Below are 16,261 nucleotides of genomic sequence, written 5' to 3' on the forward strand. Positions count from 1 at the left end.
CCATATTTGTTGAGTGTGTCAATAGTCCAGTTTTTTTGTAATTAGTGGCTATTATCTTCTTGCATGAAAATCCTACAATTCCCTTATGTAATCTTATCTTGGTGGGCATATGAGGTATTTCCTTTTCGAGGGTGAGCTTCCTGTATTTTCACAGTCAGAACTTCTGTTCTTCAGTTTTGCTCACCTTCTGAAGTCTACATTCATCTTAAATCTCCTTGCAGACCATGGAAGAATACATGGTTATAAATAGTAACTAAACACTCAGGTGTGGATGTCCAGCTTCCAGCCTGCCTCTCTTCCTTCTGTCAATGTGGTGTTCTGAAATTCCTGCCTGCCTCATTATCATTAAGGTCTGATGTCTGTCCTTTTCTGTTTAAAAAAAAAAAACAGACTATACATCATTTTCCTTTTGAAAATATTCTTTGTCTCTTGACACAGAGAAATTCATGTGTGGAAACATGGCGGCTTCCTGTACATTCTGCTTGTGTTACAAGTTCGTAAGTCCCCAGGAACCATCTGGTCCCAGGTACACATCATGCTAATGCAGACGTATTCACTGACTTCAGGATAAATTCTTCCGATGTGTTCTGGCCTTCAGCTTCCCACGTACAGGGAATCACTCTCGTGGTTGACATGAAGTTTTCATTCTCCTTTCTATTTTCACAAATATCACAGTGACCTTTGCAGTGGATCTTGATTCTGAACTTCCTGGTGCTGATTAAGCGTGGTTAATTTGGAAGAAGAAAGAATTAACTCACCAAGCAAATCATAAAACATTAAGCGAATCTAGTTACCAAACTAAATGCTATTTGGAAACTCCACACATCGGAGGCTGCGATCCATCTGTTCTCGCAGGCCAGAATGAGCCTGTACTGCACATAACATGAATAATTATATTTAAGTGAAACAGAAGGAAATGTTGCTTCTTAGATGTATACAATAACATAAACAAAATCTGAAGCAGAAAACTAAGTAGAATTCAATTGGGGTATTTCATTGTTAAAATGCATATCTTTAAACTAATGAATATCTTATGCATATGTCTCTGTATGAGTCTATGGTATGGGTGTGTGTGTGTGTGTGTGTGTGTGTGTGTGTGTGTGTGTGTGTGTAGAGGATGTTGGATTCCAGGAGCTAGATGTAAATACAGTTGTAAGCTCTATCCACAAACATCTGCACACACACACATACATACTCACACACATACACATATACACACAAACACCTGCATACACACCCACACCTCCCCCCCACACACACACACAAAGCCACACGAGCACACTCTGGATGCTGGAAACTGAACTCAGAATAAAAGCTCCGGATGGGAGCTTTTAATGGCAGATGCCATGTGAGGAAGCATCAGCTCTTAGAACATGCTCATTTTACACACACTGTAAAGTGGAACATCTTTATCAACCACTCAATCACCTGGACTCAGGGAACATCAAAGAAGAGGAGCATAAAATAACATAAACTTGGAAGATGGAGCACCAAGCTGAGGAACATCGTTTTCTGGACATCACATGGCAGTTGATTCCTGAACCCTCCGTAGCCATGGTTGTTGCATAAGACCCACACATGGTCATTTTAGCCAAATCCTGCCATGGGTGGGTGGGGGGTCCTCTCCATACACACACCAACCGAGGATCAGTTAACATTGAGGATCAATTGGCAATGCATAAACACAGAAGGTGTGCATTATTCTGTTCTGAGAATGCAGTTACTGATATGTTTCTGGTATTCCGAGGCGTGGCCCCACACCCTTATGTACATAGGCGGTACTTATCAGACTCAGTGGGTTATAGAAAAAGGCACAGAGAGATGGATGTGGGAGGAAAGTATTTTAGGTGAGTAAGAGGAGCTGGAGGAGGGAAACGGTATGATCAAATTTCATCATACATGTTTACATTCTCAAAATAAAAGTTAGAATTCAAAACATTAAAAGTAAAATTAACTACCATGCACTCAGGGTTAGTTTAAAGGCACAGACTCCTAATATGTAAATGAATATATCTAATTATAATTTGCTCTATTTGATCTTTTTGTTTAAATATGTTTAATATTTCAAAACAGTGTCGTCTTTTTCATATTTAAAATCTCTCATTATAATCACATACAGAACTACGCACTTTTTAAAGGTAAACTGTTTTTTTTTTTTCAAGTTAAGAAGTGAAAGAGGCTTCATGTGGTGGAGGTGGCAATGACGTGAAAAGAGGGTATCAGTACTTGCATTAAGAGGACCATGAGTGCTAGGCGTGGTGGTGCACACCTTTAATCCCAGCACTAGGGAGGCAGAGGCGAGCCAGCCTGGCGTACAAAGAGAGTTCACTATTACACAGAGAAACCCTGTCTTGAAAACAAAACAAAACAAAAACAAAAACAAGAGCAAAACCCAAACAACAACAACAACAAAAACCAACAAAACAAAACAAACAAAAGAAGAGGACCATGAAATGCTTCCGTCATCCCTAACTCCTAAGTCCGGATGGGAGCTTTTAATGGCAGATGCCATGTGAGGAAGCATCAGCTCTTAGAGCATGCTCATTTTACACACACTATGTAAGAACAACAGTGGATAGGGACGGAAACATAGCAATCAAGAAAATACAACAAAACCAGGATAGATAACTCCTTCTCCTGGTTCTTGCAAATGAATGAGGAGAGAAGAATTAAGTGTATGAACGAGCCTAAATTAGACAGAGCAATAAGTACGGTGACACCAGCCATGGCTGTAGTGGATGCTCACACTTGGGCTTAACCATACTGACAGTGTCTCCATGAAATAACGCTACTGTCTGCCCAGTGGTCAGCTTGAAGCCTGGCCTTACCCATCTCTTATCCTGAGTTCTATGGGGGCTTAGGTGACCTATTTCCAAAGGCAAATCAATGTCGTGCATTTTGAACTGTGAACCTATTGTCCCTAATTGAGTCACTGTTCCCAAGGTCCACTGCAACTCTTACCTAGAAAAACACTTTACCTTCCCCCCTGCTTTGATGCTCATGATTTTTACTAATTCTTTAACCCATTCTTAACCTTGTATTCACAGGGATCACACAAAAGCTATAACTCCTTTGTTTAAATGCTTTTTTTCCCTTAAAGTACAGTGCCTCCTGTTACACATATTATCACAGTGTGGTCCCAGCCATGTGTGCATATATACTGATGCATATATGAACATGTATACAACTTCTGAGGATCGTGCCTCTAGCTCATTATGGATGAGCACAGCTGGTGAGCCATGACTCACATATCACCAGATAGGATGCACAAATGCCACCAATTATCTTGTAGTTCCACCAAGTGATTTTTGCTTTATTTAGAGAATTGCTGGTTGACAAAATGTAAGAGTTCTGTACTAATGAACTTAATGCTTATTATAGGTGGTTTATTTCTGTTCTTTCTAACCTGGGCCCACAGGGGCTCACAGAGACTGAACCACCAACCAAAGAGCATGCGTAGCCAGAACCTAGACCTTCTCTAGACATATGTAGCAAAGATGCGGCTTGGTCATCATTTGGGTCCCCTAACAATAGGAGTATGGGCAGTCTCTGAATCTGCTACATACTGCTGGGTGGGTCACTTTCCCCTAGCTGGGCTGCCTTGCCACAACCCTGTGGGGGAGGGTGTGCTTAGTCCTGCAGTAACTTGAGATACCAGGGAGGATTGGTACCAATTGGGTGCCTCCCCTTCTCTGGGAGGAAGGAGAGGGAGGAGTGAGAGGAGGTGGTGGTGGGAGTGGGACTGGAAGGAGGGGAGGGAGAGGGAGAGGGAGAGGGCTGGGATCAGGATGTAAAGTGATTTAAATCAATCAATCAATCAATCAATCAATAAATAAATAAATGGAGGGAAAATATCTGCCATGATAATTAAATGTCAATGTCCGCTGCTTACAGAAACAGCTTTCTAGAATGTACTGAGTGACTTGAGTGATGCTTTCTCTGCAAAATGTGACATCTACCCAATCACTTGCTGCCCTTAGTGCTCTGAACTGAATTAGTTCCAGCTTCATACCGTTCTTCCATCTAAAGTGAAAGGTGCTATGACGCATCGAAAGTCTTTGTGAATGAAGCAAAATCACTTCTTCAGTTTGTAAACAGGAGCTGATAGTCTAGCGTACGTGGCTTTAGGAAATGTGAGGAGGAGTGCACGTTCCTTGGGTGCACTCTAGAAGACCCTAGTGCTTTCCATGTGGCTGCTGAGAGGAGAACAGAGGGCTATTCCCAGGCTTGGCTCACTCACAGCAAAGGAGACTGCTTCTTGGAAAGTCTGGCGATGTGCTTTAAACACTCTCTTGGTGGCTCTTCGCGGTCAGTTCTGCCGTCTTCAAAATCAGGTTTCATATACTCGTACCCGGCAGCTGGAAAAGCTATCTGAAACAAAGAAGTGATTTCCTATGTACTAAACATGTATGCAAGTATATTTGTAGTTTAACCATATTTACTGAGATTTGTAGAAATGAAGGAAAATAATAATTTCTATTTTTGTGTTTTTATTGAATAACATACTTTTTAAAAGATTCATTGGAACATGGAGTTGGTGTTCAAATATAAATGGTATTTAATAATTTAACAAATATTGTCTAGATTGCTTTCTTGCAGTTTTAGTATAAGAATGACAATCTATGAACTTTTGAATATGTTTCCCCTCCGTGGAGCTTTAAGGTCACTTTCTTCCACTTCATTGCTTTGGTGTCTGTTTTTCATGAAACCCTTGGGGGAAACAGGGACTCTCCAAAGTCCCCACACTCAAAAGTCTGCACCTTTTCTGAGCCCCCTTTGCCATGTGCCATGTGTAATCAATATTTTTACTTTGTCTCTGGATGTCCTGTCTATAGTCAGGACAGGAATCCAGTTTCCCCTGTCCCCTGGTTAGATACTCTTTTGGTTAACCCTCATTTCAGTGCTAATCTGATTTTAGCAAACACAACAAAACTTAGCAACAACGACAGCAACAGGATGTTTCTGTGAGCTAGACAGTTTGGAGTTCCATATTTTTTCTTGAGGCTAATAATTTTTCATGCCAAAGTTAACAAATCCACAGAATGTATTGTGCTTTGCTGAGTTGTTAGATTAGTATCATAGGGATAATTTAGGAACATTCTAGACTGTGTGAGTTACAGCTTGAAGTGCAGGTTAATCTATTTAGTTTTCTTATTATTTATGTGAAAATAGGTCATTTCATTCTATTTAATCCATAATATTTATTTTTGTATAAGCTTTGTTATCATTTGTTAATTATCTCTTCAACATGATAAAATTAACAAAATAATCCAAGGCAAAAAAAATGTTAGTATTACCAAGATGAATCTTGAAACACTGATTGGGTGACTTAGCTGACATCAAGTCAGTCCCCAAAGTCATATTCCTTTTTATGTGGATAGAGATTGCGAGGTAGCAAGGATGCCTCCTGAATCCCAAGTGGTCAATCCCAGACATGTGTACATACAAGTAACAGTAAATGGATATGTATGTGTGCATGTGTGTTCACATATGTGTGTTTGTGTAACAACAATAAAGAAGAGGTTATTAATTTGGGGGCCATTGTAAGAGTTGGAGAGGGAGTTCTAGAAATAATGTTAATATAGTATTCATACATGAATATTTTCTAAAAAATAATAATACAAGAAATAGCAGCTAATGAGCTGGTATTATGTTATGTCTGGAGGAAATGGCAGGGAGATTGAAGACTCTCAAGACTGTGGAAGTGAACACGAATGCTGGCCCTGTGCTGGTTTTCCAGCTTACCATGAGAAATAGCTGCAGTATTTCTCAGTAAACCATGAAGTGTAGGTACAGTGCATCTTTTCAGGAAGATGGGTGAAACTAGAGATGATGACACAAAGATAATGAAGTCAGTCTCAGGCAGACCAACAGGCTTTCTCTCAGAATGTGGTGTGTGCTTGACATATGGAGACAGAGACAGGCAGATCTCAGGGCTGCTGGCTAGCTAGCTTAGTCTAGTTGGTGAGGTACAAGGTAGTAAGAAACCATGTCTCGAAAAACAAGGCGGGTGGCTGCTGAGGAGCAGCAATGTCTAGTCTAAGGTTGATCTCTGGCCTTTACACACATATGCACGCATGTGCTCCTACACACATGCACACATCCTGATGGAGTCATTCAAATGGATTGCATTCAAGTGCAAGCAAGGTGATGAGGAGAGGCAGGGAAGGGCAAGCAGCAATCTGCTTCTCCATTTCCACTCTGCACTCATATCCACTTCCCTCTGTCCACTGGCTCTGCTCACATCACCAGTCTCGGGATCTAACAGCAGTATTTACCTCAAGAACTGTTTTCTGTGACCCATCCCACCACAGTTACATTTGGTGGCTGCACTGTGGCATCTATCATTCATAATGTAAGGATAATCAGAATCAAAGGCCTGACTGACTACAGAGGACATTTTTTGAGTGCACAGCGGCCGAACCAGGAAACTGAAGACTTACTTGGTCAGTGCTCTACTGTTTTCTATGAGGGAGCTGAGGCTATGATCTTCACCTGCCTATTCCCAGCCTGATGCTTTTCTCTCAGACCTATACTTATATGCTGGAAAAACTCTGGTTACAGGACGTGCTTTCAATTTTCTTACAACCCCCTAATCTTGTGTGTGTGTGTGTGTGTGTGTGTGTGTGTGTGTGTGTGTGTTCATGCATGTGAGGTTGTGTGTGTGTGTGTGTGTGCATGTGGAGGCTGGAAGAGAACCTCATGTGTCATTTCTCAGGCACAACCCCTCCCTACCCCGTTACGTTGAGACTAGGTCAGACACTGTCCTGGATGCACTAATTCAGTTAGGTAGACTGACCACTGAATCCCAAGGATCTACCTTCTCCGAGTTCTGGCACTTAGATTGTAAGCATGTGCCACAATGTCAGCCACTTTTCACATGGGTTCTAGGTAGGGATGTTAGTGCCCACGCAAACACTTTTAGTAACAGAGTTAGCCCCTAAAATTCAATCTTGAATCAATTTCTTACTTAAGCATATTCCAGAAAGCGTGTTTATGGTAAATTTCCTATTGAGTTGAAATGTCTCTCTGTGTCCTGCTACAACATGGCATGTGCCAGTCAGTCATCATTTAGACCCGACTCACTGAGATCTACACACACGCACTCACCTCTTTCTTTTCATCAGGCTGCTGCTAAAAGTGTCACTTAGTTGGCTCCTGGGAGGCTTTCTATACCCTAATGTACAGGCACATTTTTATGGAAGTCACTCTTTTCCATCTTCAACATATTTTGTGTATATTATTAAACTCTGTCCCTTTACCCATCTCATCTCATATCTGTGACCTGGAGCTCTGTGAGTGACATCTCCAGCATAATGCTCAGTGGATGGCAGTCTTGTTTCCAGCGTACATATGACAACATCTGGAGACATCTTTGACTGTCAGGACTGGTGAATGGGTTTGTCTGCTGGCTAGAAGTCAGTGAAGCTGCTAAGCATCCTACAGTGCACGGGGGGGGGGGGGGGAGAGGGTTGGGGGGATGGGAGGGGGAATAGAGACTATAAAGAAGTGCCCCATCCCAAATCCTGCCAAGTGGAGAAACTGTGTCCAACAGGGGGCTTCCCAGTTTCTGTAAAAGTGCAAAGTCTACACCCCACATCTCTACATCGCAATGTATGTGTGTTGCTGGTCTCTGCCAATACAATGCACCACAGCCATCAGCAAATAAGGTGCTGCTGGCAGTGTGAACAAAGCCCGGAGTGGTTGAGCACTTTTATTCACCATCACAAATCACAAAAAGTAGACATGATTTAAGACAAAGAAAAAAAGGTAATAAAAATGGATTTTTTTTCTATTACTGTCTCACTACCAAGTCAATAGAAGAAAATTTAATGAAACATGGCAATGAAAAAGCAGCTGTGAGGTACTAGGTTAATAATATCCAATGATGACTGTTTTTAGACAACAACAAGAAGAATGGGCACCTTTAACGAAGATAGCAAGTCTTTAAGCAAGCTGTTGCTGCTACCATTCAGGTTGTTGAAGTGATACATTGAACTGCTACTATATAAGCAGACAGAAAATTGCTCAGAGAGTGCTAGGTATAAAACAAAAGACACAAAAGACACCAGACTTAGGCTGGAGGAAGAGGACATGTAAAATGCATGACCCTGATAGATAGAAAGTGTTTCTGTAACTGGCCACCACACACCTTGACAATGTAGATTTGCTGTGTGTACTTCAATCTCATAGCTTGACACTCACCTGCAGGGTCAGTGGCGTAGGCTGGCTCCCATCCCATACTCCCGGAGCTATCATTTCCATGGGAGGCTCACTCTGTAGTGTCATGCTGAACAGTCTAGACCCCAGCATAGACTTTCTGCAAAAGACAACACACACATACAGACAGGAGTCACTTCAAGAGAATAGCTATGTGTCCGCACATGCTTATTCTGGGATGGAAAGCAGAAGAGAAATAAGGTACTCCACAAGTCCAGACACTGATTGACAGCTTACTGCTATCATGCCTCATTGAAAGGCGGTTTTCATAGACACCACATTTATTTTCATGTGTAACTGTTAATACAGTAGCATGTGTTAATGCTGGCTGTTGGTGAAATGTCAGATTTGCACTCTGGTCTTATGAGAGTCTGAACTCAGAAGGGATGGTAGTTCTTGAGAGATTTTTTTCCTCTCTCTCCTCTGAGTAACTACATTTCTTGGGCATTTAAAAATTCTAAATTTATAGGATGATAAGATTTAAATCAGCACAGCAGATGAGCTGCAGAATGAAAATAGTGGTAGGGCTTCACAAGGGAGATGTTCCTTCACACACAAATAGAAAGATTATTCATGTTCGGAATCCTTTAAAATTGGTTGTAAATTACCATAGTAAATGAGAGAGTGCAGGAAATCCGTTAACCAGGCAAGAAATCACCATGTCTTCAATGGCTGCAATAACGTTAAATCCACAGATCTTTGTACAAATAATTAAACGCTACTTGTGTTCAAATTAGAATAATTTGAACGTATTCCAATGGTAAGTAAGATTGTGTTTGGTTTCCATATGCCAAGCTGGAACACGCATCGCATAGGCTAACAAAGTAAATGTAAGATTAAGGTAAATCATCTTTCCAGTACCACCTAACTCAGGGTCTCCTGGGAGTTGGCAGCGGACCTCAGATGGCTCATTAGTGGCCAGTCCAGCACCCTTGGCTAGATGAGGAGATCATAATGTGCTCTGCCAGCCACCAGCTTCTGACAAAACAAGTAGCTACCAGCTTCAAGCATGGCTGTGGTCTGGCGATCAGAACAAGCAGGCCACAGCGCCTTTAAATTTTTTCCTTCTCTTTCTAACCCTGTGTGTCCTTTCATCTTAAGAAGCGAGTCTGAGTGTAGGAAAAGCTACCTGACGGACCTGGCATTTTTATCCAAGGGAGATTTCACACTTCGCTAAAAGAGGACGGGTGTGGGTTCAGCCTCACTGATTGAGGGGTGGAGCTAAAAAAAAAAAGGCCTTAGTTGCATTTTTACACCTGAACCTTGGAATGTGTTAGGTTTATGATTTTCCAGGATCATTATGTCTTGGCCACATTTGAAACCAAAAATCTAATTCATCTGAGCAGTTTTTTTTTTTTTATCAAGAAGGACTCTAATGGTGCCTTTCATCTCTGCCCTTTGATAGATTGTGTCCTGACCTTCCCCAGCCTCCACCCAGTGGCACAGGATTCAGAATGACGTCAGAGCGCTTGCTGGGGGAGTGGGGCACTCGGAGCTTAGGAAATAGGATGTGGGGAATATGAACTTCCAGACAGACAAAGGGGGCTGATGTTATACAAACTTTACAGACGTTGGAGAGGGCAGGAAAACAAGTACGTGGCACTGTTTCGAAAGTGGCTTGTTCTGCTTAATGTCGGGAGCTTCTTTTCAGATGATATACAGTTCCAGGGATTGCACGCTTTGTAGTCTTCCACATAAACAACTGTCAGGGAAATCGTCAGTACCAGCGAGGGATAAAAAACAGATCTGAGCCTATTGCTGGCTTCAGGAGAAAGGGGGCTTTCTCTTAAATTCCATCCACTGTGGCACTAGGAAATAGTCCCCAACTGGTCCCCAATGATGCTGTTACATTGATTCAAAAATCAGTGCTGAGGGTTCAGTTGTAACCTGGATGATTCTCCTTTATTCTTCTGATTAAAAGTGTACCAGATCACTCTACCAGAGTGTTATTTAATACATAAATTGCATTGCTCTATATAAAATAAAGGATTGTTTCATTTTAAACAATCAAGAAATTTAGATACAGAGATAATAAAAATGGATATATTTAGAGCAGGGTAGATGGGGATCAGCAGCAGTTAAAGAGCAATTACTACTGGCCTGAAGTGATGGCTCAGTGGTTAAGAGCACTGATTGCTCTACCAGAGGACCTGAGTTTGATTCCCAGCACCCACGTGGTGTTTTACATCCATCTGTCACTCCAGTTCTAGGAGACTCAATGTGCTCCTTGGGCTCTGTGAGGATGAGACACTCAAGTGGTGCACAGACATACATGCATGCAAAATGCCCATATATATAAAATAAAATGTAATAAGATACTGTGGGAAAATATTTCTTAGTAGGTTACATACACACAAAACAAAACAAAACAAAACACCCCCCCAAAAAAACAAAAAGCTTCCAAAGGCAGGCTGTATGCATCATACTGTGCATTAAGATGTCTGGAGCTTGCCTGCATCACCCAGCCTTCCTAGTTAAGCTTCCTGGAATTTCCTGGACAAACATCAATGTTTTTCAGGAGTTCTCACAGAGTGTTGGGGTTCTTCTGGAAGGGGAGGCTGGCTGCAGATGGATGGTGTGGAGGTGTTCACAGAGCATGACCACAAGACTGCAAACTCTCCACGCAGAGCTTAACTGCAGAACTCATCACTCCTACATTTTGAGATCTTTAAAAATATGATGTGCTTAGAAATCAGACTCTACTTCTGTACATGGCATTTTGGGATGTTATCCTGGTATATCCTTAAGGTCTTTTAAACTTGATTATTGTCCAATTCAGTGATTAAAAATTTCAACCCCAAATTTACTTTATTAGGGAAGACAAATGTAGTTGATTAATGCTCCCATCAACCTATTTCTGAAAACTACAAAATAATGATCACTAAGTTTAGTTATCAGAAGTTCTTTGCATCAATTCTCAGCATCTGGAGCCACAGTACACAGAGGATTATGTCACTGGGAAGGCAGAAGAGCCTGCGGACCCTCTGTGATGAAGTACGTTGAGACCCTGTCTCTATTAGGTCTAGAGCGGTTCATGGCCAGAAGGAGAGATGCTGTGATCTGAGGCCAGAGACAGTGTAGGGTAGGGACATGCTTACAACATGTTCATGGAATAGGATGTGGCATTTCAAGGCAGGAAGTTGGACACAGAAAAGGCTAAGGCAAGAACTCAGGCCTGCATTCTGGTTTTTGTTCTATTTTTAAGCTGCTTGATGACTTACACCAGACCACTTTTCCATGGAGCTTCTCATCCCTAAGCATGGCAATTGGATGGAAAGGCCTTTTGAGGACCAGAAGAAAACCAGTGCACTTAAACGGCACAAGCCCTGTTTACGACTCTATCCTGAGACAGAGTTGACACGAGGACCTCAGTATTAACAACTTGCACAATCACCCGAGGAATCAAATTGTTTGGAAATTAAGACTTATTTTGCGTCATTTTGAAATTCTGGAAACGATTCTGATTTTCTAAGAGGTTAACTCAGCCCAGGAGTCCTGAAAATGCTGCTGCTCTCAAAGAACAACTGGCCGATAGAATCTTGGGTGGGTACTTGGTGTATATTATAAAATTCAAGGAAATTCTATCTTTCAGTCAAGGTGGGGGCTATCTGTGGTGGAGAAGCTTCCACATGGAGAATGCTGAGTCACAGCCACAGCATTTATTTGTGAATTTAGCTTGGAAACCGAGCTCCTGGATGTGGTTGTGCAGGAGAAAACTCTTCCTTGCTGCTGTGGGCGGAGTGCTGAGAATGTACATACAGGGACAATCTAGTCTGTCTCAGAAGATTATATGATTTTTTTTTTTACTAAATCTTTGCTTTTAATTTGAGATATTTTTCTTTATAGAACTGAAGATGAGTGGTTTTGATGCTTGCAAATATGAGAGCTTATTTTTATGTGTAGACAGTAACCAAAGCATCCCTCATATGATACCTGAGCATATTAAGATCGGTTTTTCAAAAGCCCACTTGTGGAGGCTAGGAGGAGACAGAATACCTCCAGGAAGCTGTTCTGAGGCCATGTCGATGTTGGAGACAATGTCTATGTAAGTGGTCATTACAACCACACACAGCTGGTGGGCAATTCAAGCTCTAATAAAAGATACAGTATTAAATGTTTATGGGGGAAAGGTTATCCTGTGAATGGAAATGAGAGCAAGGTGCTACTTTTCTGTGATCTGGAGATACCTACACCGAATAAATCGAATAAGAATCTCTGCAAATTGTAGTGAAGAGCAAAGTGGAATTTGTAGCTGTGCCTCAACAGCTGGACCTGATGGATTTTTGATGTCTTAGAACAATTGGGAATTCTTTCAGTTGTTCATCCCAGGAGAGATGGAGATTTTTCTGGTTTTGATGAGAAATAGGCTACTGGGAATATATTTCCAAATGCTTGTTGAAATAACCATCGAAGTCTGTTGTGTCTTCCAGTGTCTCATCATCATTATTTTACATACATTTCCTTGCAAAATCATCACCTTGGACCTGTCTCAGATAATGGCCTCCCACAGACTCCAACACTGGAAGACCATCCCAGGCAAACAGCTGTAAGCGAGGAGGCATGATGACACAGAGCCAGTGTTTATACCGGCATCACCATCTAAGGCAAGCTGCTGAAGAGAACCAAATGCACTGAATGCTCTTTCCAGCTAATAGCAGAAAATATGACTTTACAAAAATGCTAAATCTAAAATACTGCCATTAAACTTGGAAAGAAACTCACTCACAAGTTGAAAGGGCACCTATGTGAGTGCTTTTGAAGAGAACATCATGAATGTTCTTGACACTCAAGTTGGATGTTTAAATGTCCACTAACAGCAGTCTTTATAGACTTTTACAATCTGCCTACAAGGATTGATTTTTTTTCCATTTAGTAAATAAACCTTTTTATTTCCTATCTATGTCTTTGTAAGATGGCAGACATTATAGATATGAATACATTTCCTGTCCTCGAGAAACACATGAAGATGGGCTAAGGTGTCAAAACCCAAACCAAGTAACAGACATATACATACACAGAGACAGATATACTTACCTACACAGGATATAGACACACACACGTATAAGACACACAACCACACATGTATGCAAAAAGAGATGAGTACATATATACACATAGACACAGAGAGACATAAACACACAATATACACATACAGATACACACAAGTATATGCACACATACAGGGTCCTTATCAAAACCAACTCACTGAATTTTAAAAATTGGATCTTGTTTGTTTGGTAAATTTGTGTGTAGCGGTTGATTATTGGAACTGAAAACTGAAAAACAATATTTCAAACATTTCCACAACACCATGTTTTTCTAAGGCAACCTGTGTAGAAAAGTGCCTTATAATAATATTAGCATACCAACACAAGTTCTGGCTTTTGAGGGTCCTGGATTTTAATCATCTCATTTTAAAGTAGCACTTCCTATGTTAAACAACAAATATATTGATGATTCTGGGCATATTTTCTCTTAAAAGCATAGGCAATCATGAATAGATTTTATGTGTTGTAAGCATGAATAATTCTCAATAATTACAGGTTAAATAAACAGTTGACCTTGCAAAAGCTGTTAGTTATGAGACAATAGCGAAACTCACAGTTCTATGCATTTTTGGAAATTGCCAAGTGTTTCTTATTGGCAATAAGAGACCAGTAAAACAGCCATGTTTTATAATTTTATTTCAGTCAGAATTTTATGGCTTTTCTCCCATAAATTACAACATAGTCATTTTGAATTACTAATTCTAGAGAAGTTGGCTGTTTAAAAAAGGAAAAGTCACTGAGCCTGGTCTTGCCAGCACCTCTCCATTGTAGATGACCTAGCTCTGGAGCAGAGCATAAGGCCTGGTTTTAAAGCCAGCTCTCCATTTTTGCTCTTCTATTCTGATTTCAATACTCATGATTTATATTGAGCTACCTCATTTTAGTATAAAATGTCCTCTTGATTTTCTCATTATGCTATAACCTGAGGAACATTCAGTTCCCGGAAGGTTGAATTGGAACAGGAGTGCTCTGTTAATCACGGATGGATGATGCACTTACTCTTTTGGAAACAGTGGAAAGCAGGTCCAGGCCAGCAGATTCGCATAGTGGGTGGCAGAGTCAATCCCAAACAGTTTTATAATGAGCATGGATTCTCTTGGAAGTGACTTTATTTCAAGAGGAAAATTAATTCTGAAAAGGAAACAAAGTATCCAATTATAACCCCACTTTTACAAACACTTCCTTGTAATTATTCAGGAAAAATATTTGAGTATTTGAATTGGGATGTCCTCTTGAAAATTTTAATGACTTATACAAGGTAATGATACTCAGTGGGTAAGAATTTTACTCCTTATAAATTTGACATACAGAGTCGTTTAAAAACAGAATAACCTGATGCATACATTACTTACTGTAAGCATATAGGAAAGGCTGGTTAAATTTATTGTAGAGTCATGAGGCAGAGGCAGGCAGATTGCTGTGAGTTCAAGGCCAGCTGGGTCTACAAAGCGAGTCCAAGAAAAATCCTGTCTTGAAAAACAAAAACAAAACAAAACAACAAAACAAAACACAAAAAGAAAAAAAGAAAGAAAGAAAAAAGAAAAAATATTGTAGGGAGTCAATAGGTAGAAATGGATTTTGGTTGCTAACTTTGTGGGGCATAGCACGGCTTGTAAGTAAGCTTAGGGGGCAACTTCCTGGAATTTTCTCCTTCCACCATATGGGTTCGGAGATCAAACTCAAGTCATTAGGCCTGGTAGAAAGCACCCTTAACTGCTAAGCCATCTTGCCAGCCCAAGAAACATGGCTGGGGTGCAATGTGATGGAGTTTCCCAAGACCATTCCAAGAAGGGAAAAATACATAAAACAGAGCATGGCAAAGTGAAGAGGATTCTTGTGAATTAAAATAATCCACCCTAAGGTATAAGATCGGCTCACTATGGCTCAGGAAGCTAGTGAAATCAAGCTTAGGAAACTCAGCAAGTTTTAAGTTAAAGAAAAAAGCCAAGGAATTCACAGGGTCCCTCCTCAAGATTATAAGCAGTAAACAGCTTCTGGGAGAAGGATGCTCTCTGCCTGGTTCTAGAGCTGGGAGCTCAAAAAATGCAGCTCTGTCTGCTTGTTTGTTTACTTTCGGTGTCAGTTGTCAGTGCTGGAGTAGGCTTTATAGAAGCCTCCTGTTGAATTACCTGTCCTCTCATTTGCCCTGTAAGCAGATTAGCTCACCAACTAGATTTGGGTAAAGTTGTGTTTTGGTATGACATTGGTGACACATCTGGGTGAATACGCGTAAATTTTTTTCTCTCCAGGAAAAGTCATGCAACAGACAGACTATGATATATACATGAGTGAAAAGGGCAGCTGTGCTTGAGAAATGATGAGTCCCCCCCCCCCCCCCCGCCACAGGGGCTGCTGTGAAGGATGAAGTCAAGCCGGAAGAATTAGATGGTGCAATGGGAAGAGCACGTGCTCCTTAAATCCCAAGAACTTAGGGTACCAATAATAGAAACTTGAACTTTCCCACAGTGACAAAGGAGAACTGTTGAAAGAAAGAGATGGAAGTCTAAACAGCTATTAGCAATTTTAAATTTGGAATGATCTGGGAGCCAGGAATTTGGGAGTTGAGCAGAGAAGCACTAACATGTATTTCTGCTGGATACGGTGCAGTTGAGATGAGGAGGAATGGGGTTCAAGAGTGATGAAACACCATTTACCTAGCAAAACTCTATTAGAGAGCTGGACAGAGGAGAGTGGACTATGGAGCTGTGACATAGCCCTGGCTGGGACCGGAGGATAGCGTAGCCTTGTTCAGGAAGAGCAGGGACTTTTCTTTAAGGTCCCTGAGACAGAATGGGAAGGGTAGTAGTATACTATGGGGAAAGAGGCCCAAGATAGACTGACCACACCCAATTACACCTAAGTGCAGCACAAATACCTAAAGAAGCTCCTAAGTGATAGCAGAACAGCTCATTAGGGAGAGAACCAGATGAGGTATTTTAGAGGTACAATTGATAATCCAGATTTGACTGAAAGCATAGAGTAGAAAAGGACGG

The 16,261-nt window shown here is 41.1% G+C and overlaps 1 protein-coding gene across 8 annotated transcripts in view; it reads right to left on the reverse strand.

Moving 5' to 3' along the window:
- The window catches only part of PIK3C2G (phosphatidylinositol-4-phosphate 3-kinase catalytic subunit type 2 gamma), a 332,391-nt gene that overhangs the window by 222,674 nt on the left and 93,456 nt on the right, over positions 1-16,261 (reverse strand). For all 8 annotated transcript variants that reach the window (XM_084766217.1, XM_084766214.1, XM_084766215.1 and 5 more), the window contains 3 exons: positions 14,268-14,399; positions 8,206-8,320; positions 4,241-4,371 (listed from right to left, as the gene is read on the reverse strand). In XM_084766217.1, coding sequence (XP_084622343.1) covers positions 4,241-4,371; positions 8,206-8,320; positions 14,268-14,399 — 378 coding nt within the window. The remainder of the gene's footprint in view (positions 1-4,240; positions 4,372-8,205; positions 8,321-14,267; positions 14,400-16,261) is intronic.

Source organism: Acomys minous (assembly GCF_964271855.1).
Source record: "Acomys minous genome assembly, chromosome: 17".
In the NCBI taxonomy this organism is placed as follows: domain Eukaryota; kingdom Metazoa; phylum Chordata; class Mammalia; order Rodentia; family Muridae; genus Acomys; species Acomys minous.